General features: G+C 40.0%; 1 protein-coding gene across 1 annotated transcript; it reads right to left on the bottom strand.

Moving 5' to 3' along the window:
- Positions 1 to 448: 448 nt before the first annotated feature.
- On the bottom strand, positions 449 to 8,023 carry RFK (riboflavin kinase). Its single transcript, XM_008515631.2, has 4 exons — positions 7,563 to 8,023; positions 6,547 to 6,698; positions 2,542 to 2,644; positions 449 to 1,761 (listed from the first exon to the last, which is right to left on the bottom strand). The coding sequence occupies exons 1-4, from the start codon at positions 7,642 to 7,644 to the stop codon at positions 1,631 to 1,633; spliced, it is 468 nt and encodes a 155-aa protein (XP_008513853.1). The 5' UTR covers positions 7,645 to 8,023; the 3' UTR covers positions 449 to 1,630.
- Between the last annotated feature and the right edge of the window lie 18,329 nt (positions 8,024 to 26,352).

Genomic DNA, 26,352 nt, shown 5'->3' with positions numbered 1-26,352 from the left:
TCTAAGAGTTTTTATAAAGAAGAAATGAAAAGGACATATACTACATTTTTGCCATAAATTCATACACCAAAAAGTAAAACACAGTCCAACTGAATTTATCCATGCTTTCTCCTTCTCCAACATGAGCTTTAGATGTTTTTCTAGATAATTCATAAATATTTTTGTTAAAATCTATTCTCTAATTCATTTATGCAGATTAGGGAAAATTATTTATAATGAGTTTATCTTTAAAATTACCTCCTATATATTTCTGCCCCCATATCCCGTCACAAAATCTGGTGCTAAAGTAAACAATAATGCAATGTACTGTTTCAGGGCGCCCAAACAATCTGTAATTTTAATTTCCTAAATATCCAAAGATTCCAACTTTCTTCCAATATAAACAAAAGTCTCAAGCGGCAAAAAATCAATTCTTAGTAGTTAGTAATGGAGGAAAAAATGCATAGTATGAAGGTTATCTAACTAAAACTTTATTGTTTATGCCTTTCCCCCAAGATGCAAGCACTCTTTAGCATTAAATTATATTGTGCGCATACAAATTTACATCTGCTCAGGAACATATGATCACATTAAAAATAAATAACTTTCTGTTTCATAGTTTAAGTGGCTCTTAAATAGTTTTCCTGGGAGAAAACAAGTATTTTGTTCTTTAAGAAACTGGTATATATAAATTAACTGTTACACATTCTTTTAAACTTTGAAAAAACCTAAATATGAAGTTTTTTCCTAAAATGTAATACAGTTATGCACTTAATCATTGTCCATATAGTGAAGGGATGGAATGGTAGACACAGATGCAGTCTTCTCTAAGTGAACAGTTGTGGGATAAGCTAAATGGAAAAAAACTGAGACTGACAATTGTTTAAAGGAAAAAAAGAACCAAAGTCAAGAAAAATGTTGAAGACGAACATCTATCTTAAAAATAGAGAAGTGTTATACAACACAGGACCTAGAGATTCAGAAAACACTCATTTTACTGTTTTAAAAGACAAACAAGAAAAAAAAGATAGGCAGAGGGAGTCTAGACCAATTAGTCCGAAGCAGCTGTAACAAAAATGGAACACAGTACAATGATCTGACCCCATCAAGGAAATGACTGATTACAGTGAAATTTCACAAGTCTTCATGTCTAATAATACATTAATGTACAAAATATCACAAATACAAAGTCTTGATTTTCCCCCTGAGGTTTGTCATAAACTATCAAACCTCTGTTTAATCCACTGACTTTTATCACCTTCTCTGTTGAGCGGCACATGCTATACAAGTACAGACATGCGACTATTTTACCATGAGAGCTGTCCTTCTCATCTCCAACTAGTGACTTCCCTTTTTACCCACACTTATATACATTTCATCTCCATTATAAGACACTCAAGACCTTTCCAGTGGTAGATTTTAATCTATATATCACACTAAAAAGAATCTTGATTTTTACAACGAATCTTTTTAGTACTGTAGCATGATGGGTTTAACTGAACAGCTGAAGCGTAACTACACTGTACTGTTTAAACTAATTCACAGCTGTAGGAAAAGGTTTGATTTTTAAAATAGAACCAAGATTAGATTGCACAGTTATGAGCAGTAAAATACAAGAAAACAGTGAATGAATAAATAAGATAATTTTTCATCAGTGGCCATTCATTATTTTGCTTTTAGCAACCTGGAAGAAACTGTCTTCTTTGAGTTTCAAATGTTCTGGTAAATCAAGTCGTTTCTTAGCTTCCTCAATATCACCGTGAATGGCTGAAATAAGTGACTCTGCAGAGAGAACACACCAGGACAAGATGATCAGAAACTGCCGCTGGACTTTCCACCACTCCCGTGCGCAGCCTCCTGCAGACTCTGAGGCTGGCAGCATCTCTAGCACGGCGTAGATGCCCTGTAAATGCCTGTCCCATCCCTTCTTCCAGACTCAAGTAGAAGTTAATGGTATACAAAAGATGGCCTTATTCCTCTTGCAATTTCTTGGAGAAAGGCATCAGCAAAAAGGTACATCGCAAATACCAGATGGAAGAAACAAATATTCACTATCAATTCTCTTCAGTATTTACACCTGTGAAAGAAACTCTACAACAGAATTAACACTATCACACTACACTAAGATACTCGACACCATTCACTTCAAATGTTCTGATTTACTATTTCTTACACGTCAAGCATTGCAAAGCACCCATTAGTCATCACAGTATTCTTACTTGTTCCTTAAAATATGAAAAGGAAATAAAGATGTCATTAACTGCATATTGTTAGGGAGAGGCAGCCAGCCTGTTGGGTTTGAATCCAGGCTCCATCACTTAGTATGTGACCCTGGGCAAACTACTTAACCTCTCTGTGCCAAATTCCTCTACTGTGAAATGGGCAGAATAATTCCTCATATGGTGGTTGCGAGGATGAAATGAGTTAATTCACATAAGGCACTTAAAACTGTGCCTGGCACATATCAAGTGTGCAAATATTATCTGTCCTGCCATGGTTACTACTAGGAGAAGCAGTAGAAGGAGCTGCGCTAATATTTAGAAGATCTAAATAAGACCTTACCTAAAGAATCGAAGTTCCTTTCTGGTCTGAGGTAGCCAACGATGGCCACGTTGAGGATTTCCCCATAGAAGTCCTCTTTGAAGGTGTGCATGATATGAGTTTCCTACAGTCAAGAAATGTTAAAAAGATTACCATCAGACTACAGAGTACTGAAATTTGAAATGTATCTTCATGTTTATGGTGGGGTAATCTAAATGAAACAATCAATGCTCATTAAATTTTTACAGACAGTTTAAAATCTAAGGGCAGTTTTTCCTGCATTTTTCTACGGCTCCTGTTCCTGCCCCTGAATTTACACGTAAACATTATAACTGAGTAAGGCAGATGTTATACCACAAATCTGATACGATTTGACGTTTATAGAAAAAGCTGACATGCACCGAAGTAATTAAGAGTCTTATCAAGGTGAAAAAACTGAGCAAAGACATCAAGGAGGGAATGAGCAAAGTATTAAGAGAAGTTACTACTGAAATAACTAGTTCTGAGGTGAATCAGGATCCACGTCTCTGACACACACCACGTTACAGAACCCTGAGGGTCAGGCAGAGCTGGAGGCTGACGTGGGGGCAGAAGAGTCAACGCAGGTTCCTGACACGGGGATGACGTGACAAACGGGCACAGGACGCGCTGAAGCAAAACGGTGCAGGAGGGAGGAGTGCTCTGGGCTCTGAATTTTCATAGACTCCTATAAAGGACAAACCTGAGTCCAAAAGGCAGAAAATCAATGAAGAGAGCAAACAAATACAGAAGATGTTGAGGCTGGACTAGGATGTGGCCCTGGAAATGGAGACGTTTAGACAATTTAGAAACATGTACCCTGAGACCAGAAGTATATTCTCATGTGTGACTTAGAAAATCGAATCTAGGAAGTGATCCTTAAACCTGAAGCGTCTATTACAAATCAGCTAAGAGTGCAGCTAGACCGTTCAGAGTAATAAAACCAATACAGAGATAATAGGAGCAACTTACACCTAATGAGAAATCAAATATGAAAATCTGCACTCAGTAATTGTTTATTCTTTCTTACCTAACATAGCAAGTTCCCCATGTATACTTAAAATGATTCAGACCAAAAAAAGGAAGGAAATATTAAGCAAGACTTTTAAATTAAGATGAGTTTTATTTTCTCCTTTAAAAAAAGAAAATAATCTAGTCTCTCATAACCTTTTTGGTTTGTTGTGGGGAGGATCACGGTCCTCTGAGGTCATTAAAATGGGCTCTCTCAAGTGTCCCTATGTAGAACTTTGCACACAACTTAATGGGATTTATGGATTTAATGAAGCCCATTGGAAAAAAAGAACCCTGATTTAAACAATTTTAAAAAAGAAAATATGGATATTAGAAACAGGACTTTTCTTTATAATATGGCTCTTATTAGAGCTTCAGCTTGGTTAGATTACTAAATCTAAAATTGCGTATAGAAGAGTGGAAGTTATATACGAGGCTAAACTGAAAGCATCTAAGAGAAGCAGGGCAGCACTGCAGTAAGAGCTGAGCTAAGAATCAAGTCTGGGTCCACACTTGGCTAACGGCACACCCACCCTCGCTGGGGCTCAGTTTTCTCAGCTGTAACTGATGGGTTTCAGTCAGAAGACACAAGGTGCCCCATGGTTTTGTAGCGCAAACCAATATATTTGACTTGCATTCTTTCTTTTCAGTAAAATTTTGACTAATAAAAAGGAAACCAAGATATGTAAGACCTCAACACTGATCATTACAAACATTATTGAGAGAAAAAGTATGATGTCCACCCTCCCCAAACTGATCCACAGATTCAATGCTATCCCAATCAAATCCTAGCAGGTTTTTTTTTTTAAATGATGGAAACTGACACGATTCTAAAATTTATGTGAAAAGGTGAAAGGCCAAAATCATCCAAGAAAATCTTGAAAACAAAATTGGAAGACTTACACAATCAGATGTCAAGACTATTAAAGCTATGGAAAGTATGACAGTGTGGTACTGGCCCGAGGATACACGAGGAGACTGAGTATGTATGAGTGTATTTTGGACTCACACATACAGTCCCTTGATTTATGACCAAGGTGACATGGCAGTGCTGTCAGGAAAGGACCATATTTTCAGGAAATGAGTTGGGTCAATATCCATATGGAAAAAAATTAATTTTGACCTCTATCTCACACCATGCTCAAAAAGCAATTTGATGAGAAAACTAAGACAAACTTTTAGAAGAAAACACAGATGACTATCTCCATGACTTTGGAGTAGGCGAAGGTTTCCTAAATGGAATATAAAAAGCACTAACTAAGCATAAAAGAAAAACGATGAATTGGATTAAAATATTCTTCAAATGACATCATTCCATTAAGTGGAGGGTGGGGGAGGAAGCAACACAGTGGGAGAAGATATTTGCAATACACAGTTTCCACAAGGAAAGTGGATCTAGACTATATTAAGAACTTCCTTAAGGTAGTAAGACAGCCAACGGAATTTTTAAAAAGGGAAAAAGACCTGAACAGGCACATCATCGATTCTGTTATTGATAAAGAAAAGGAAAAGGAAAAAGAACAACTCTGAAAAGTACAGACCTCCTACCAATGGAAAACTGAGTTTCTCCTAACCATGGAAGGACTTCCAAGGGATTCCACGACTAGATCTATAGTAACAGTTCTGTTATCTGAGTAGCTAATATGGAAAAATTAGTCATGGGCCAGTGGTCTCCCCTCCCCTTCATTTCCTCCCTCATTCTACGGAAAAACATTTTGTGTTTCTTCACCAATTCTTTCCCTTATCTACTCCAACAAATAATTTTCACATGCTTAATACTCAAAAATAAGAGAAATAGAGCACAATGTTAAGTCATCTGGGCCATTTCTATTGCTTATACAGCACTCAGCCGTGTGGTTTTCCAATTGTGACACACTTCTCTTTTATAAACTCTTCAAAGGGGATGAAATTTAGATCACTATAACTGTTTTTGCCAAACACTTGAACTGCTCAGCCATATCCAGCAGATTAAGCCCTTAAGCTGTGTGGGTCCTGTAAAAAGAGCAGAAGAACATACCCTCAAAGTGGTTTAAAAGAGGAAAAAAGCATCACCTTGCAATTTTATCAGAAAACATCATTCACACAGTAAGCAGTTCTATCTTAACAGGGTGACCAAGTAATCAAAGGGTGAATCAACTACATGAACCGTGGTAGGCACAATTTTATAAAACGTGATCTTAAATACGTCACTTTTATCTCCAGTAAAAGTAAATACATGGGCAGTTATAAAAAAAAATTAATTTTATTGTAATTTATTAATAGTGCTGTCATTTGGTTTATAACTCCATTTTTATTTTCTATGTGATTTCAAAGATAAATGCACAAAAATTATTAATCTGTTATTGGGCAAACAATATATAAAGGTGAAATTTGTGAGTTTTTGTAGACTATTAAAGTTAAGTTGGTGTAAATTCAAATTAGATTTTTATAAGGTTAGGATGTTAAAGACAATCCTCACCATAACCACAAAGAAAATATCTAAAGAAAGTAACACAAAGGAAATGAGAAGGGAATCAAAATATGTCACTACAAAAAAAAAAATCAACTAAACACAAAAGGCAGTTATGGTCGAAATGATTAACAAAAAGGTTATAAGGCATATAGAAAACAAACAGCAAAATAGAGAAGTCTCTCCCTATCCCCAAATGTAAATTAAATTTACATTTAATTTAAATGTAAATGGATTAAAACTCTCCAACCAAAAAGCAGAGATTAGCAGAATGGATTAAAACCAACCATCCCCCAACTATACCCCTTTATAAGACACTCACTTTAGATCCAAAGACACAAATAGATGGAAAATGGAAGGATGGAAAAAGTTATTCCATTCAAATAGTAACTAAATACTTCACTTTTAAATCCTTCAAGTACACTGCCAGAAATTCTAGTATTTAGGTATGTTGTGATTACCACTGGAGAGTTCTACTGCATCTAATACTGCAGATTACCCTAAATCATCATCCTATTTTCAGTTACAGAGCTCAATACAAGTCTTACCATGGACTTCTTCGTATTCTTGTAGTATGGGTTCCATCCTATGCTCACCACCATCTTGTGGACATCTCCACTTCCCACACTGGCCCAACCATAATAAATGCCAGTGGAGAGATCAGCTGGAAGATTATCTACTACTTGTTCAGGAAAGTTAGCTAAACAACAAAAGTAAATATTTTGAGTGTTAAGTTTTATATTAAATATTTCTAAAAATTGCAAGCAAGGCTAGTCTAAATCATTACACTCACAAAATTCCTAGGATCTTTCCTATGATTATCAACCCCATCACTCCATATTCTGGCTCCGACTTTTCTCCTTTGCATGTGGATAGGCTAAGAACAAGGTATCAGATCACAGTAAATGCGGAAAGCTCTCCAAAAAAAGCATACACTCTCGAGTAGGAGAAGAAAACAGGTACCCAAGCTGGGTTTTTTAGACCTAGTCTTTCTTAAGGAGATTCAGAATCTCTAGAAAAGATTCTTATTTTCGAAATACACAATATGTAGGCCCCAAGCTACAAAGCCTAGGGGCAGCCCTGGGGTGTATTTTTAACGATGAATTATGCATACCGTCAGGTCCTGACTATTAAAACTAATGTAGACAAAACAAAAAAGATGTGGTTCTCATTCAACTGCCAGTAACAGACTTAAAAGAAAACCTTACAGCGGGCTTGAGAATTTGGCCAATGTGCTCCACATTACATTTTCTAATGGACAAAGCGCGTGCCAGGCTTGGCAGGTCCATCATGGCTAGATAGGGAGACCGGGAAGGCGGACCCCGAAGCTCAGCTTGGGCTTCCGCCCTCATCACCCCTCAAGCTCGGTCCCTGATGGGCTCGGAGCCACCGGCACGCACGAGCTCCCTCAGCCCGATCGAAGGTCCTCCGCCTCAACATCGGGGACGGAGCGGAGGGGTCACCCTGCCCGCAGCCCCACAACCCGGGCCCGAGCCCCCGCTGACGTCCCCGCTCCCACGTGACCCGGCCCGGGGTGGGGGACCTCCGCGCCCCCTGCGCTCACCTGTGGGGATGCCCAACTGCTTGGAGCCGCGCCCGAAGCCCCGCACCACTTCGCCGCGGCAGAAGTACGGCAGGTGCCTCATGACCCCGTCCGCCCTGGGCGCGGGGAGTCCGATCCGCGCGTCCTGAGGGGCCGCCGTGGAGGTGATGCCCGCACCGCCTGGACCAGCCGGGGGACACGGGCGGGAGCTCGGGCGATCGGGCGGGCGGGTGCACAACGGGCCGGGCGGCGCCGACGACAAGCCCGAGCGAGTCTGTGCCGCCGCTGAACCGATACAAGCTGCCGGACGGTTCGGAGACTGCGTCTGTGCCCTGAGCGCCGCGGCGCCGGCAGAAGGCCGCGCCCTGCAGGCGGAGCGCAGCGGGTCAGCGGGGCGGGAGGAGCCCAGCTCGCAGAGCGCCGCGAGTCTGCGCACGCTTCTGCGGCCTAACGACCTGCGCCCGTTCGGCTTCCGTAGCCCCGCCCCGCTGTAGCCCCGCCCCCCGCCGCTGCCCCGGAGCCGCTGGCCCGCCGCTCCTGGAGTACCTCTTGGCCCCAGGCGTGGGCACTGGGGCGGCAGCCCGTTTTTCAGCTGAGGGAGTGTGACAGCACCGTTCTCGGATAGTCCTAAGTGTTTCTGTTCCCTTCCTCCACTTCATTAGGCTCCTGACGCCAAAGAGAGCCGTACTTTAACCTCGGCAACCGCTGGGTTGATCGTCATTCGTCACTCGTTCTCTCCTTAACCATTTCCTAAAGCTCCAGAATTCCAGCTCAGAGATCTCCTCTTCAACGAGGCCTTTCCTGACTACCTACGGAAGTGCCCTCCCCTCCCCCAGAGCCCTTGAGCAGGTATGGAGTTATAGCAGACTGTAAACCCCAGGGGAGCGGGTCCTGGTCTGTAACTCTGCAGCCCCGGGGACGAGTGGAAGTTACAGGGATGCAGTTTTCTTGGAGGAGGGATGCGGCTGCCCTCCTGTCCTCCCTCTGGAGGGTGCCTCCTTGAGAACTTAATAAACCTGATGAAAAGCTTCATCTCTATGGCGGTGGAAATTCGTGGGTCTTCTGACCGTTGGAACTGTAAACGTTACCCAGGGAAGTAGCTCAAGGGTCCCTCACAAGCTGTACATTGCTCAGTCGCGAGGTGCATCCTCTAGTCGTGTTCTGGAGAAAGGTTTCATTGTTTCCTTACCTTTCTCTATAAATGTGTGTGAAATTCTATCCAGACTTTGCAGTCACTTTCCTTCTACCTTGGATGTACGTAACTCTGCTAAGTCTCGCCCAGTGTTAAAATTATTTGCTCTGTATATTGGTTCTGGAGGGATCTTCGTTGGCCAGACTTTTATTTCCCTAACACTAGCATAACGCGTGGTTCACAGCAAGTGTGTGCCAAGCACCACGGAAGGTGCTGGCGGAACAAAGGTGACTCAGACAAGGTCTTGGTCCTCGAAGACTCAGGCTACTGGGGAGACAACTGGTCAGCCTGATCCCAGTGCTACGCTGTAAATACGCCCACAGGAGTCCTGACAAAGTGTTTGGAAGGCTGCAGAGGGAGCTGTCTTCCCAAGAAGGCGTTTTGTATAGTTAATGGTCGAGAGCACGGGCGCTAGAACTAGATAAGCTAGAGTTTGAATATAGGCCTTGCCTCATTTAATTGCTGGGTGACCTTGGGCAAAGACCCCTGTCAGAATCTCAGTGTCCTTATCAACTAAATGGGAATATTAATAATGTTGTGGGGCTTAAATGAGATAATATATGTAAAGCACTTAATGAATTGCCTGCCCTGTCATCTTCAATGATACACCAAGTAAGAAAAGCCTGGAGGCAAGAGGCCGGTAAAGGAGCCCTGGGTTCTAGTCCTCCATGCCCCAGGTTCCCAGGAGGTATGAGAATTAAATGAGATAAAATAATTAACTGAGTCATGGGAGATAAGTGAGGGGGTGGCTTTAAGAATTAAATGAGCTAATACTAAGTGCTGTACCCACTATCTCATGTAATCCTCATATCAGCTTTGGAGAAAAGCATTAACCCCAATTTATGAAGAAGGAAAGGGAGATTTGGAGACTTTGTAGGATGGAGAAGCCAGGCTCCAATTTTTTGTAACTGCATTGCCATGTCAAGTACGGGGCATAATTACTGTGTAATGGCTGTAGGCTATGGAAGGCAGAAGCTTGACCATCTTCACTGCTGCTCAGTAGCCTTTGATGGCTGCCCTGTCACTGGAGAATAAAATAGCCCTCCAAGGGTCCCCTTCAATCTTCCATTTCAGATTTCATCTTTAAGGACTCCCTTCAAGTGCTTTATCCATTAGTCAAATCAGAGCCTGCACCTCACTTCAGCAGCCACAGAATGTGCCTGAAACAACTCAGGTGATTGTTCTGGAGCCTATAGGATGTATTATTTTTCCTACTCATTTGACTACAAAAATATGCTACCCAGCATCCTCAGTTACCATTTTATATGTAAATCAGAGCTTAGAGTGGGTGTGTGGGTGTCTTTATCAAGCTTAGTACTTTTAACCAAGGAAGTATTCAAAATATGCTTTTTATTTCTGTCTCCGAACTGCACTGGCGACATCCCTTCCTCTGCAGGTGGCCAAAGAGCCAACTTCTTTGGTGTCAGGTTGTCTCTGCAGGAAGAAAGCTCACCTACGAGAATCTCCAGGAGGGAGCAGGACTGGGGAGACTTGTGAAGGAAAGAGAAAGGGCCCACCCTAAATACACAATAAAAAAAAAGAATCTAAATAACTCTTAAAACTCAACAATAAGAAAACAATAAACCCAATTAAAATATGGGCAAAAGATCTGAATAGACTCCTCACCGAAGAATATAGAAGATGGCAAATATACGTATGAAAAAATGGTCAACATCCTGTGTCATCAGGAAATGACAAATTAAAACAACAAGGAGATACCACCACACACCTGTTACAATGGCTGAAATCCAAAATACTGCCCATACTAAATGCCAATGAGGATGCGGAGTTAAAGGAACTCTCATTCTTTGCTGGTGGCAATGCAAAATGGTACAGCAGCTTTGGAAGACAGTTTGGCAGTTACTTACAAAGCTGAACATACTCTTACCATGTGATCCAGCAATTTTGGTGTTTACCCAAATGAGCTGAAAACTTATGTCCACGCAAAAACCTGCACACTTATGCTTATGGCAGCTTTGTTTATAATTGCCAAAACTTGGAAACAACCAAGATGTGCTTCAGTAGCTGAATGGGTAAACTGCAGTTCAGCCATATAACGCAATGTTATTCAGCAATAAAAAATGAGCTATCGAGCCATGAAAAGACATGGAGGAACCTTAAATGCGTGTTGCTAAGTGAAAGAAGCCCATCTGAAAAGGCTACATACTACATGATTCCAATTATATGTCATTCTGGAAAAGGCAAGACTACGGAGAAAGTAAAAAGATCAGTGGCTGCAGGGGTTGGGGAGGTGAGGGGGTGCTGGGGGAGGAATAGGTGAAGCACAGGGGTTTTTAGGGCAGTGAAACTATTCTGTATAATACTGGGGAGCAGGGGCCAGCCCCCTGGTGCAGTGGTTAAGTTTGCGTGCTCTGCTTCCGCAGCCCAGGGTTTCGCTGGTTCAAATCCTGAGCATGGACATGGCACCGCTCATCAAGCCATGCTGAGGCGGCGGCCCACATGCCACAACTAGAAGGATCCACAACTAAAAATACACAGCTATGTACCCAGGGGGCTTTGGGAGAAAAAGGAAAAATAAAATCTTTTAAAAATAAATAAATAAAATAAATAAATAAAAAATACTGAATAGGGGAGGAAGAAATATCCCTCTACCATTCTAGGTCCTTCTGGCTGGTCTAAGAATTAAATTGTCTTGAGACACAATAACAGGAGAAAATCAACTAAGTTTAATGACATGTATACATGGGAGAAACCCAGGGAAATCTGAGTAACTTGCTAAATGGCCAAAACCAGCACCTGCACTATCATCTTTAGCTGAAGACAAAGGAGGATGGTGGGGGTAGTAGTTTGGGTCTTCCATGGGGAGGAAGGGAATTCTCATGGAGATGGAAAAGCAAGTGTTTGGTAAATGTTTGCCCTGCCTTGTGAAGACAATGAGACATGGAGAGGACTTTGATCAAATGGGCCTTGGCTAGGTTCCTCCCTGTCTACCACACCTAGTTCATATCATACTATAATTATCTATGTTATTAGCTCCTTCCTGAAACAGGCCTTCTAGCTTAAATTCTTTTAGGCAGTTAGGGGGCAGGTCAAAGTTCCTTCCTGAGTCTTTGTTCTTAAAAATAAGCCAAAGAGACACATTCTGGGGTAGCAAATTCTGCTCCCCCATGACTGTAATGATGGATATAAGATGTTATGCATGTGTCCAAACCCATGGAACTGTACGGCACAAGAAGCAAACTCTAATGTAATTGATGAGATTTAGTTAATAATGGGTCAGGGGCTGGCCTGGTGGTATAATGGTTAAGTTGACATGCTCTGCTTTGGTGGCTCAGGGTTTGTGGATTAGATCCCAGGCATGGACCTACACACCACTCATCAAGCCACGCTGTGGCAGCATCCCACATGTAAAGTGGAGGAAAATTGACACAGATGCTAGCCCAGTGACAATCTTCCTCAAGCAAAAAGAGGTAGATTGGCAATAGTTGTTAGCTCAGGGCCAATCTTCCTCACACACACAAAAAAATTATAATAATAATGGATCAATATTGGCTTATAGTGATAACAAATGTACCATACTGATGCAAGACATTAATAAAAAGGGAAACTGGGGGAGAGGGTAGAGAGGGGGATATATGAGCACTCTCTGTATTTTCCACTCAGGTTTTTGGAAACCTAAAACTGCTCTAAACTCTAAAAAAAGTGAATCTAAAAATTGCTAACTTTTAAGTCTGACATCAGGGTTCACACCCTCCATATCTAAACAGTCACCAAGTCTCTCCCAATCCATCTCTCTCCCCAGCCCCAATTGAATCCAAGGCATCACTCTTATCTGCCCAGTGTAACAGCTTCCCTTTGATTCTCCCAAGCCTTAGATTTGACCCCAGTCAATCCCAATCAATTTTTCATGTTGCCGTGACCTTTCTCAAATGCCAGTCTGATCAAGTCACATCAAAAGCCCTTCTGTGCTTGCCATTGTCCTAGGGTAAGTCTGAACTAAATCATTATTCACGGGGTCCTCCTATCCCACCCACAGCACCCAGGAGCTCTCATGAACTTTTGTAGTTCCTCTGCCTCACTCCTGGGTCTTTGCACAAACAGGCATCCTGGCATGAGCCAATGCTACAGTGGACCAGAGAGACGGGAGCCCTGTGAGTCAGGCACACTGGGCAGTGCTTTCTGGAAGAGGGGGGACTTGAACTGGAACCTCCGGATGGGTGTGAATCAAGTACAGAGAGGAGGGAGGGAAAGTTGTCAAGCTGGGGCCAGTTCCCTCATTTCTGAGGCAGGAATGTGCAATATGCAAACAAGAGCAGGAAGATTCTATGGCCAGCTGGTAGAGCTTAGGCGGAGGTAGGAGGGGGACCCTGCCTTTCCCACTTCTTTAGGACATTAATTTGCCTCTTTGTGCCCAGTTTCCTGACTGTCAGATGGGAGTAATAACAATGGCCACCTCATAAAGCATTGGAAAGATTGAAGAGTCAATGCAGGGAAAGCAGCTAAGTCAGTGTCTTATGCACAGTGAACCCTCAGTATTACCTGTTCTTACTACAACCACCTGCTGATCTGTTGTAGAGAATGTACTATAGTGAAACCACAATACAAATGAGCTGACTGAGGTGTCAATGTCCTCAGAATTTCACCCTTGAAAAGAGACATGTAAAATCTCACGTGAAACCCCAGAAAAGAAACCAAGAAAAGTGATATTACCACCAATGTATTTTGTAGTGTAGACTTAGGAAATTTACTTTGTTTAGTGTAAATTTGCTCGATGAGAACACGTTAACATGTTGACAGCCTCCAATACATCTAAATTTGGTTCATATCACTGTATGTACTTTTTATAACATACTAAATTCAGGAAATATACATTTTAGTATAATATTATAGAAACTAAGTTCATAAAATAAATATTTACAATGAAATTTGGATCAAATATTTTTGGAGCCTCTTCAAGCACACAGTTTGAAAATTACCGATCTGGTCTAACACCATCATTTTGCAAAAAAAGAAAATGAGACCTAAAACGTTGGGCTTACTAAACCCAAAGAACAGGAAGTGGAACTTAATTATGCCAACCACTAAAAAGAGGATAATTACAGAATGTGATATGTAGCTAAATATTGCTACAAGGGCAATCATATTAAAATATATACATGTAGCAAATTAACATGTCGCACACCTTAAATTTACTGTACACCTTAAATTTACACAATGTTACGTGTCAAATATATTTTAAACAATAATAACATGAAGAATCTATGAAATAGTGGGGAGCCATCCAGCCCTGAATTCTGTCTTCGACTGTGGACCTAAGATCACCCTTTCTGGGAGAGAGAACTGATCTTGAAGTCTTCGATATCCAACAATCCCATAATAACTCATAGTGAAATGTCTATTTAGTTAATTGTTTAATAAATACACACCACACATGGAAATGGAGAGTTGTCAGTAGTACTAATAAACAATTTTTATACCTGTATGGAATGTAAGCAAAATGTTATCATCTTCTCTTCAAATGGGACATTAATAATATTTCTGGAAGATTAGATCCTAATGTCAGGCCAGTCCTGGAGCCAATAGCTGACCTGAAAAATCAGTTTTTTTAAGAAAAATTCCTTCGTTCATTCATTGTCTGCTTGAATAGGACACACTCCAAATCAAGATTGGAACGATTGCAAATGTTTTTTCATATACTCCACTGATTTTTGGGTATCCACTGTTCTTTATCTTTTTCCTGTGTTTTTTGTACTGAACAATTATTGCTTGTATAATTGGAAAAGCCATAAAAATACAACGTTAAGTTCTCACCACCAAAAAAAAAAAAAAAAAAAAAACCCCTACAATAATTCTATTCCTTGTGCTTCCACAAGGTGGCACATTACCACTTTGTTTTTTTCTTCACTGATAATTGAACTTAGAAATGCGAAAGGAAAACGACAGTTAAGGAATTGCCTTCACTTCAGGCATTGTGCTGGGCACAGAATTCTGCCCTCAGTAGAAGTCTGGCTTACTCCCTGCTTCATGTGCTTGGATTTGGTTCTTTGTGAGGCATGACCACTGCATTCCATCTCTTTCTTCAGTCACAAAGTATTTGATAATAGATTGTTCTAATTTGAAAAGATATGATTTTTAGAGCTTCCTTTGAATATATGTTTCCTTAAGAAAGATACAATGGAGAAGAAAAGCCAGAATTATTCAATGGAAGAATTCAGACCTCTTTCCTATTAAAAAAAAGTTTTTAATTATGTTTTTGGTACAATGATGGTACAGGAGAAAAAGATATGCTAAAAATTTCTTAGAAGAGAGGTAAGACAAACTTTCTAGGGCACTGGAATATTTTCACAATAATTAGTAAACGCTTCCCAGATTCTGGAGACAAATTTTCAGTTCTTTTCAGAAAACTTCCCCTTTTAAGGCATCATAAAATTGGCCATTCTCTAGCTTCGGTAGGAGCCTCCTGTCCTGTGTTCTATCAACCTCATGATGCCTTTGCCATTGACAACCAAGGCGAAAATATCAATGTTACCAAAACTAATTACATATTTAATGATTTCAGTTTGTCTCCAAAATCACTAATGTTTCCTTTCTCCTCTTTCACAATTAAGATATGAAATTTTGGGGTCTGACATTTTTTCAGCGCCATACGTAAAATAATACAGCTGCACAGAACATGTCTCTAATCTGCTGATTGTTTTCAGCATGGACTATAGCTATATTTTGAAGAGAAAAAAAGTGAATGTAGAGTCATCTAGATTGAAAAGTCATCACTGGTTGAATAAAAAAGTGTGGAAGATCTAACATGCCCACAAATTCTTTGCCACTCCTTCTGTTGAGAGGTGGAACCCATTTCCCCTTCCTATTAAGCTGGCCTGGACCTGTAATTTTGACCAATAGAATTAGGCAGAAGTGATGCTGTGTGATCACAGAGGGGGCCCACAGAGATCTGCAGCACCTGCTTCATATGCTTTGAATGCTTGCTCTTAGAAGCTAGTCACTGTATACCAAGACTAGCTACCCTGCTGGAGAGACAGCCTTGTGAAGAGAGGCCCTAATTATCTTGGACATTTCAGCCCCAGCTGAGCCCCAGCCAACCAACAGAATTGTGAGAAGTAATAAGTCATTTTGTCATTAAGTTTTGGGTCATTTGTTCTGCAGGAACCAGCTAGTGAACTCTGTTTTGCCAATATTGTTTTTCCCTTTAAATAGACTTTAGCTTTTAGAGCAGTCTTAGGTTCACAGCAAAAGTGAGCAGAAAACACAGAGTTCCCATATGCCCCTACCCCCTACCCCAGCCTCCCCGGCTATTAACACCTCTCATTCGAGTGGTACATATGTTACAATGGATGAACCTCAAAGTCCGTAGTTTACCTCAGGGTACCTTGGTGTTGTACATTCTATGCATTTTGACAAATGTATAATGGCATGTTATCCCCCTTTGTAGTAGCATACAGAATAGCCCTAAAAATCCTCTATGCTCTGCCTATTCATCCCCCACTACTCCCTACTCCTTGGTAACCACTCATCTTTTTACTCTCTCCATAGTTTTGCCTTTTCCAGATGTCATATGGTTGGATTCATACAGTAGGCAGTCTTTTTAAGTTAGTTCTTTCATTTAGCAATATGCATTTAAGTTTTCTCCATGTCTTTTCATGGCTTGATAGCTTATTTTTTTTTAAAGCAGTGAACAATATCCCCTCGTCTGGATGCCACCACGGTTGATTTATCCATTCGCCTACTGAAGGATATCTTTGATGCTTCCAGTTTTGGCAATTGTGAATAAAGCTTCTATAAACATCCATGTGCAGGTTTTCGTGTGGATGTAAGTTTTCAGCTCATTTGGGTAAACACCAAGGAGTGTGGCTGCTGGATCATATGGTAAGAGTATATTTAGTTTTGTAACAAACCGCCAAACTGCCTTCCAAAGTTGCTGTACCATTTCACATTCCCACAGGCCACGAGAGTTCCTATTGTTCTCCATTCTCACCAGCTTTTGGTGTTTGTCAGTATTTTGGATTTCAGCCATTGTAATAGGTGTGTAGTGATATTTCATCGTTGTTTTCCTTTTCTTTTTTTTTTTTTTTGAGGAAGATTAACCCTGAGCTAACTACTGCCAATCCTCCTCTTTTTCTTTGCTGAGGAAGACTGACCCTGAGCTAACGTCCATGCCCATCTTCCTCTACTTTATACGTGGGACGCCTACCACAGCATGGCTTTTGCCAAGCGGTGCCATGTCTGCACCTGGGATCCGAACCAGTGAACCCTGGCCCGCAAAGAAGCGGAAAGTGCAAACTTAACCACTGCGCCACCGGGCCAGCCCCCCTCATTGTTGTTTTATTTTGCACTTCCTTAATGACATATGATGTGGAGCATCTTTTCATATGCTTATTTGCCATCTGTATATAATCTTTGGTAAGGTATTTGTTCAGGTTTTTTGCCCATTATTTAATCAGGTTGTTCATTCTCTTATTGATTTCTTTGGTTTTGCTTTTTTGGCTGAGGAAGATTCATCCTGAGCTAACATCTGTTGCCAATCTTCCTCTTTTTGCTGGAGGAAGAGTAGCCCTGAGCTAACATCCATGCCAATCTTCCTCCACTTTGAATGTGGGTCACTGACACAGCATGGCCGACAAGTAGTGTAGGTCTGTGCGTGGAATCTGAACCATAAACATAGGCCACTAAAATGGAGCACACCAAACCCAACCACTACACCACGGGGCCATCCCCTCATTTTCTTATTGTTGATTTTGAGTTCTTCGTATATTTTAGATAACAGCCCTTTATCAGTTTTGTCTTTTGCAAATATTTTCTCCCAGTCTATGGCTTGTTTTCTCATTCTCTTGAAGTTTTCACAGAGCAGAAGTTTTTAATTTTAATGAAGTCCAGATGATCAATTATTTCTTTCATAGAGCATGCCTTTGGTGTTGTATCTAAAAAGTCATCACCATACCCAAGGTCGTCTAGATTTTCACCTATGTTATCTTACAGGAATTTTATAGTTTTGCATTTTGCATTCAGGTCTATGATCCATTTTGAGTTAACGTATTTTGTTAGATTTATACCTAAGTATTTCATTTTTGGTGATACTAATATAAATGATAATGTGTTTATAATTTCAAATTCTACTTGTTTTTGCTGTATAGGAAATTCCACTTGTTTTGGTGTATAGGAAAGTGATTAACTTTTGTATATTCACCATGTATCCTGCAACCTTGCTATAATCACTTATTACTTGTAGGAGTTTTTTTGTTGATTCTTTTGGATTTTCTTCATAGGTAACCATGTCATCTGCAAACAAAGTTTTATTTCTTCCTTCCCAATTTGTATACATTTTGTTGCCTTTTCTTGTCTTATTGCATTAACTAGTAATTCTGGTACAATGTTGAAAAGAATGACGAGAGGGAACATCTTTGCCTTGTTCCTGATCTTAGTGGGAAAAATGCCTAGTTTGTCATCATTAAGTATGATGTTAGCTGTAGGTTTTTTGTAGATGTTCTTTATCCAGTTGAGGAAGTTCCCCTCTGTTCCTAGTTTGCCACGAGTTTTTATCATTTGTGAGTATTGAATTCCATTTTGGGGCTGGCCCTGTGGCCGAGTGGTTAAGTTCGTGCGCTCCGCTTCAGCGGCCCTTGGTTTCATCAGTTCAAATCCTGGGCACAGATGTGGCACCACTCATCAGGCCATGCTGATGCAGCATCCTACATGCCACAACTAGAAGGACCCAAAACTAAAAATACACAACTATGTACTGGGAGGCTTTGGGGAGAAAAAGGAAAAATAAAATCTTTAAAGAACTTCTTTTAACATTTCTTATGAGGCAGGTCTACTGATGACACTGTTTATTTCTCTGAGAAGTCTTTATTTCTCCTACAATTTTAAATGATAATTTCACAGGATACAGAATTCAAGGTTGGTGGTTTTTTCCTCACAAGACTTTAACTATTTCACGCCACTCTCTTCTAGCTAGCATGGTTTCTGAGGATAAGTTGGACGTAATTCTTATCTTTGCTTTTCTTTAAGTGAGATGTTTTTCCTTCTTTCAAATTTTTCTTTTTTTGTCTTTGACTTTCTGCATTTGAACATGACATGCTTAGGCATAGTTCTTTTGACATTTATCTTGCCTGGTGTTCTCTGAGCTTCCTGGATCTGTGGTTTGGTGTCTGACATTAATTTGGGGAAACTTTCAGTCATTTTTGCTTCAAATATTTCTTCTACTCCTTTCTTCCTTCTCCTGTTGTCCCATTATGCATATGTTACAGCTTTTGTAGTTATCCCACTTTTCTTGGATGTTCTGTTCCAATTTTTTCAGTCTTTTTTCTCTTTGCTTTTCAGTTTTGGAAGTTTCTATTGGCATGTCCTCAGGTGCAGAGATTCTTTCCTCAGCCTATTAAATGCATTCTTCATTTCTGTTACAGTTTTTTTTTGAGCTCTAGCATTTATTTTTTATTCTTTCTTAGAATTTCCATCCATCTGCTTATATTACCCACCTATTCTTGCAGCCTGCCTACTTTTTCTATTAAAGCCCTTAGTATATTAATCATAATTGTTTTAAATTTATGGTCTGATATTTCCCACATCCCTGCCATATCTGAGTCTGGTTCTGATTCTTGCTCTCTCTCTTTAAACCTCTTTGTTTGTTTGTTTATTTGCCTTTTAGTATGCCTTGTAATTTTTTGGTGGAAAATCAGACATGATATACTGAGTAAAACAAACTGCTGTAAATGAGCTTTTAGTTATGTGATGGTAAAGTTGGGAGGATGTGGAGAGAAGCATTCTACAGTCTTATGACTACATCTGTGGTCTTTTGGCGAGCCTGTACCCATGGGATGTGACCTTTACAAGGCCTCTTAGTGTTTTTACCCTGGGTGGGACAGAATGGCTGGAGGGGTATGGAACCAGGTATTTCCCTTCACCCAGGTCAGTTAGACATTGCTAAAACCCCAATAGATTAGGCTCTGATAAAATAGTTTCTCTTGAGAGCAGACCTAGTTAAGAAGAACAGAATGCTCTGTTGTCTTTAAAATGATTACTTTTCCCTCATGCTGCCGAAAGCCCAAGGGAATTTTTCACTGATACTCCCTTTGAGCACCTTCCTGGTAGAGCTCCAGGAAGTAAAACTCACAAAAGTGCAGGGCCCCCACTAGAGATTTTCTCTCTCAGGCTTGTCCACACTGGGCCTCCAGCAATTCTTCAATTACAGTGCAAATTTTCCTACCCTGGCAATGGTTCTGCAGAGGTTTTTGCTCCACTGGGTGGTGATTATCTGTATTTGCCTATCTGTCTTTCCAATTTTGGGAGCAGCCATTTGCCCTGTGACCTCACTTCTCTGACACATCTAAGAAGAGTTGTTTATTTTTCAGTTTGTTCAACATTTTCCTTGCTGTTGGGACGGAATGGTGAATTCTAATCTCCTTACAAGCCAGACCAGAAACCAAAGTCCCTTCGATGATCCAATATTTTTTTAAACAGAAGAGAAATATAATTAGGCAGTCAAAGTAGTGTTACAAATATACATTATAGAATGTAACTCCTAAGGATCTCCAGTGATCTACTTTTCCTCCAACTCTAACCAGTATAATTGTGATGCTAATGTGAAAAATTTTAAAGTTTATTATTGTCTGGTTCTCCTTACTCCATCTTTCATTCCAAAACACAAGGTAGTCTATTGTAGTAGATGTGACCGAAGACAATCAGGTAAGAAAAATTTCTCTAAACAGGCCTGTGGATGACAACACTATGTTTAAAATGTAGCCTTCTGACCATAGACACATAAACTCAGTAATTAAAAAGGACAAAATGGGTATAGGGAGCAGGAAGCATGTGGGAATTTTCTCCACAGTGTGCCATATAATAATTTGCTATGGCTTTTAAGGATTTAAAGAAGAGATGGTATTTCCTCTATTGTTTAACACTTAGAACTAAAACACCCTGAGCGTTCCCAAACTCCAAATAATTTCAAATGTTTTATCATTGAATGAACAAAGCAAGATGCATGACTATGTACAGTTTTCTATTTATAAAACACTTTTTAAAAATAGGACTCTATCTCTGTTTTAATGAAACACCAATAAACTATTCAACATGAAAGCATGTGTGAAATAGACCTCACGTGTTTTAGGGGAAGAAAAATATCTTTTCCTCCACGCATCTCAGGTTCTCCATCTGGGACCCTGTAAATGAGACTGGCCAAAGGCAGATCAACAAAAGAAAAAAAAAACAGAAGTTTATCAACATCTACATTGTGCATGTACACATGGGAGTACCCAGCAAGAGTAACTCAAAGGGGTGGCTAGAACTTGGCTTATATACCATCTTAGGCTAAAACAAAGGAAAAGGAGTTTGGGGGTTCTAGCTGGAGGAGACAAGTTATGGGAATGTGATCAGGAAAAGTATGGTAAACAGGATTATTTAGTAAGGTTTGTTATGCAGATGCCTTCTCCATTGATAAGAGTTCTTAAGCCTCCTCTTCTTTCTAGTAAGGGAGAGGGAGACATCTTTGCAAATGGAAATTTCCTTTATAAATGTAAATTTCTTTTACCAAAGGAAAACTTGTGCCCTGTTCTTAAAGCTTTGTCTGCATCTGCTGGTTCTCAATGGCCTTTAGCTCAAAATAATACATATGCCAAAGAGGCATATTTTGAGGAGGCATAATCTGGTACCCTTTACCCTGTGGAATCCACAAAGGAAATGGCTGACAAATAGCTACACAACCCTTGGATCCCTTATCCAAGTCAAGGTTTAAAAATAGAGTATGGCACGGAGGGAGGATTTATGAAGAAGTTTATTTGGAGAGGGCTCTTGCGGTCGTCTCAGAAACCACTACTTCCAAAGGGAATGGGAGGTGGCAGTGGGAAGCCTGAAATTAGTTTTGGAGTTTGGTTAATGCATGTGAGTGAACAATCAAATTACTGAACTGAGAACCTGTCCCATGTTAGCTACACATAGGCTGAGCCTCAAGGACCTGCCCAGTATTCATCCTGAAGCAGGAAAGTGAACCCTGTTGAATAAATTTTAAATGGTCACAAGGAAGCAAATATAAAGTTTAATCAAACTCCCAGAATCCTGTGTACCCAAGAGGTCGGATACATACATAATGATCAGATATGTGTAGAACTTCTTACACAAGAAACTGGTTGTACTGAGGGCCTGAGGGGGATGGGGGGAGAGGGAAAAGAGATTTTTCCCTGTGCGTGTGTTTCCTATCAAAGTTAATTTTAAAAACTTTGATTATTTTTCAAAATATAGCCCTGAAAATAAGAATATATTTAGGGACTAGCCCGGTGACGTAGTAATTGAGTTCATGTGCTCCGCTTCAGCAGCCCAGGGTTTGCAGGTTTGGATCCTGGGCGTGGACCTACACAAAACTCAGCAAGCCATGCTGTGGTGGTGTCCCACATACAAAATAGAGGCAGATTGGCACAGATGTTAGCTCAGGGCTAATCTTCCTCACCAAAAATAAAAAAAGAAGAAGAAGAAGAATATATTTAAATACGTAATACATGAAAATAAATATTCTATAGTATAAAATTTTATGCATTGTTATGGAGTTTTGTGTGAGTCTCAAAAATCATTTGCTCTTTATGTTGATAGCTAATACCATACGGTAGGTTGTTACCAGGGAAACAATAAGTGACAAAGTTAATTTGTTTATCAGGACCCACAAAATGGAGCCTGCCCCAGTGACCTGGCCCACATCACCAATCTAAACCTAAGTCAGCCTGAACTTGCAGGAAACACCCATCAAGGAAACCTAACATACAGCAATCACAATACTCCAACTCAGCTTTAGCTAGCTTACCTACCCTAGGAAACAGGACCTGCTAGCCTCATAAGGAAATCCCCACCTCCTAGCCAATCCTGCCCTGCTCCCACATTGCTCCTTCTAACACTCTGTAGAACTCGCTTCTGCCCAAAATCCTTCGGGAAGAGTGCTCCACTGTTTGTGAGGCACTGCAGCCCCCAATCCATGCATTGTTCTCCCTTGAATAAAGGGCATCCAACTCATTACTAAATTGTATTATTTTTGTCATTTGGCAGGAGTAAGCTAAGCTTCCTTTTGAATGAAATTGAAATACATAGCAAAACCGTGTTTTGCAGATCAGTGTACTGATTCTGCATTTTGTACTTTATAAGTTAGAAAAGGTCTGACTTGAAAACTGTGATTAATATATTCATACATTAATATTAGATGTTTAGTTGAGAACTGGATCCTTTTTATCTTGTTTGGTTCCTATAGCACACCAAGCTGTTCTGATTCTTCTGTTGGCAACATAATGTGACTCATTTCTACCAAAATATTAACTCTAATACATGGGGAAATTAAATTAGCTTCCTTGTATTAGTGGGATGAATAAGAGATCCCTATTAAATCTATTATCTTAAAAAACAAGTTATAAGGGCCAGCCAGGTGGCATAGTGGTTAAGTTTGCGTGCTTCATATTGGCAGCCCAGGGTTCAAGGGTTTGGATCCTCGGTGCAGACCTACACATCACTCATCAAGCCATGCTGTGGTGGCGTCCCACATATAAAGTGGAGGAAGACTGGCACAGCTGTTAGTTCAGGGACAATCTTCCTCGCCAAAAATAAAAATAATTCTAAGTTATATCATGATATCAAAAGATCCTTTTGATGTAAAATTTGCTTACATTCCAGAAAGTTTACTTAACCACTCTGAATTTTTGACATTTTATTAAAAATGTGAAAAAGAACATGGTCAAATTTCATTCATAGCCTTTGGGCTTTGCTTAGAAGATTCAGCAGTTTTTAATGAAATGGAAATATGTCTTGGTTTTGAAAACAAATAGTAGAAGATAAACTCTAACAGTTAACAAGTAGGGCAAAAAAATGTTTCTCTCCACCCTCTTCAAAACAAGAACCAAAACAAAAAAGCCCAGAGATTTCCTGCTTGTCTTTCCATTGTGATTTTCTGTGCTCTGCCTTCAAATCATTGTTATTCAGTATTTTGAGTTTTATTGCCAAGCTTGCCCTCCTGTGTCCTGGTAATAATAGAGACTGAAGCAAAAACAACTACCTTAGAGCTATCTATTGCACAGCTTGCTTTCTGTTTGCACTAGAATGTAGAACTTTTCTGTTTTTTTAGTTTTGGATAGAATAAGATGCGAGCCACATATAGTCATGAATTTGTCCTTCATCTGCCTTAAATCTAAACAATGAAGTAAGAAACAATTTTTCCTTTGGAATCATTTATAAAGCTATTTATGAAATTTCTGAAATTATTTGCCTTAATAACCATTAGTAATATAAAAGGAATCTTCCTTTGGCTCCCTCTTCAAACTATAAGGCAAGAAATATAATTTAGGGAGACAGCTAAAGAAGCATATAAGGAAGCGTCACAGGTATTCAGCAAAATGTGGCCTCATCTTTTTTACCCACCTCAGTGTTTACAACAGGGCACTTTTCCAGCAACTTATCACATCCCAGGAAGGTCATAGCAAATCCCACGCAATATTCACATTTGTGACGCCTTATGGATGGCTGCATAACCTGTATAACCTCAGCAATCTCTCCCTCTTTCAGGTCTGTGCACAAACCCTTACAGTCCCCTGACAAACTTCACCAACTTATTTACATGATTATTAGCTGATGCCTGGCACACAGTTGTTACCTAAATATTTCGTGAATGAATGAAGGAAAGGAAAAGAAATAAACGCTTTAAAATGTAAATCACTTGTTTCCATCTGGAGCAGTGGTACAAATCATATTGTTACATTCTGGCTTGCATTTATTCCAAGTGTAATTGAGCCTTAACATAAAAATTAATGGTTAAAATAACATTTAAAAGAACTAATTAGTTTGGATATATGATATATGCACATGGTATAAAGTTGAAAAGGTAAAAATGATACAGAGTGCAAAGTAAGTTCCCACCACCACCGCCAACCTTGCCTCTACCCACCAAGTTTTCCTCTTTTGAGGTCATCACAGTTACCAGTTTTAAAAGATCTTAATGAATAAAAGAATTACTAGATTTGTCCCCCACAATGGCATGTTCCTTGAAGATGTGCAGCAAGAAGGGAACAGATAATGTTTCTGATTTCTTTTCCCGCCTCCTTGAGATAAGGATTCCACAACTCTTCTAAGAATAATAAAAGCTACAACATAGTTGAGTAAAATCCAGAGAAGTAAGTCAATGTGATGTTATCACTAAACTTTCCAATGTGGAATGGCAAGGAACTTATTGAGATAGAATATTTTTTTTGTTGTTTGTTTCTGAAACAATTTGATCAACGGTTTGCTTTTGCTCAAACCTGGCAGAGTTGGTTCACAGTGAAATTTACCTGTCAGAACTACGTGTTGACATCTTCCTTTCTACCTTGCACGCAGTATGAGGTGTAGATCCAAAGAGTAGTTTACCTTTGAATCAAAGGTGATAGCAGTTGACTGTGTAAACATTTTCCAGACTGTGGTGGTTTCTAAGGAGCCACCAGAGCTGGGGGAGAAACTGGAGAGGCTGCTTTCCCACGCTAGTGAAATGAATATCCGTCCTCATTGATAGATGAAAACCAGCCTTTACTATCTTGTTTAGTGTTGTGAAAAGTATCCAGTACTTCAATACTTGAAAAGTCCTTCCTTTTTTCAAAAGCTAAACAGAACCTGTAGGATGATGCATTTGTGTGCTGCAGAGCGCTCTGAGTAATATAGAACTGGCTGATGGGTGGATAGATCTCTTTTTGTGCCCTGATCAAAACGAAAAGGTCAAAAGTTACCTATTGATGTTAAGGCAAAAGTGATTCATTTACCCCACCTCAGAAAAAAGGAAATCAGCCAACATACAAGTTAAATCAACAGTCAAATGTACTTTTGCCAAAACTTCCAGTGAAAAAAGGACATTGAACCACTAAGAAAGTTCACATGAAAAATGTTGCCAAAAGGCTAATAAGAGACAGTAATTTTATTTTTTAAATACTTTTCTGTTTGTTTTGGGGTTTTTTGTTTGTTTGTTTTTTGATTCAATAAAGTCTAGAATATTATTTAGAAGTATTTTTTTGTTCCTTGCTTAGAGCATCCCTACAGCCATTTCCTTAATATTGAATACTGGTTTAATTACTCTAATCTCACTCACTGCAAATACTTCCACCTTACCTCAGTGAAAATAAGTAAATACTTTTTTTTTGAGGAAAATTAGCCCTGAGCTAACATCTGCTGCCAATCCTCCTCTTTTTTTTTGCTGAGGAAGACTGGCCCTGAGCTAACATCCATGTCCACGTTCCTCTACTTTATATGTGGGATGCCTGCCAAAGCATGGCTTGACAAGCAGTGCACAGGTCTGTGCCCAGGATCCAAACCAGAGAACCCCGGGCCACCAAAGCAGAGCATGTGAAGGCTGGCCCCTAAAATACTTATTTACCCCAAATGTGGGCTATCAAGTTTAAGCAACAGGCTATATATTTAGGAAAAAATAAAGTTAGTTCCATAGTTGATAACATACACTAAAAGAATTCCATCTGGATTAAATGTTTAAATGTCAAAAATGTTAGGTGTTTACGTATAAAAAATAAACTATAGGGGCCGGCCAGTAGGCACAGTGCTTGGGTTCTCATGTTCCGCGCCAATGGTCCAGGCTTCGCAGGTTCAGATCACAGGTGCGGACATGGCACCGCTTGGCAAGCCATGCTGTGGCAGGCGTCCCGCATATAA

This window comes from Equus przewalskii, chromosome 22, assembly GCF_037783145.1.
Source record: "Equus przewalskii isolate Varuska chromosome 22, EquPr2, whole genome shotgun sequence".
Classification (NCBI taxonomy): domain Eukaryota; kingdom Metazoa; phylum Chordata; class Mammalia; order Perissodactyla; family Equidae; genus Equus; species Equus przewalskii.
Note: the sequence above shows the minus strand (reverse complement) of the source record. Positions and strands in the feature narration are given on the sequence as shown.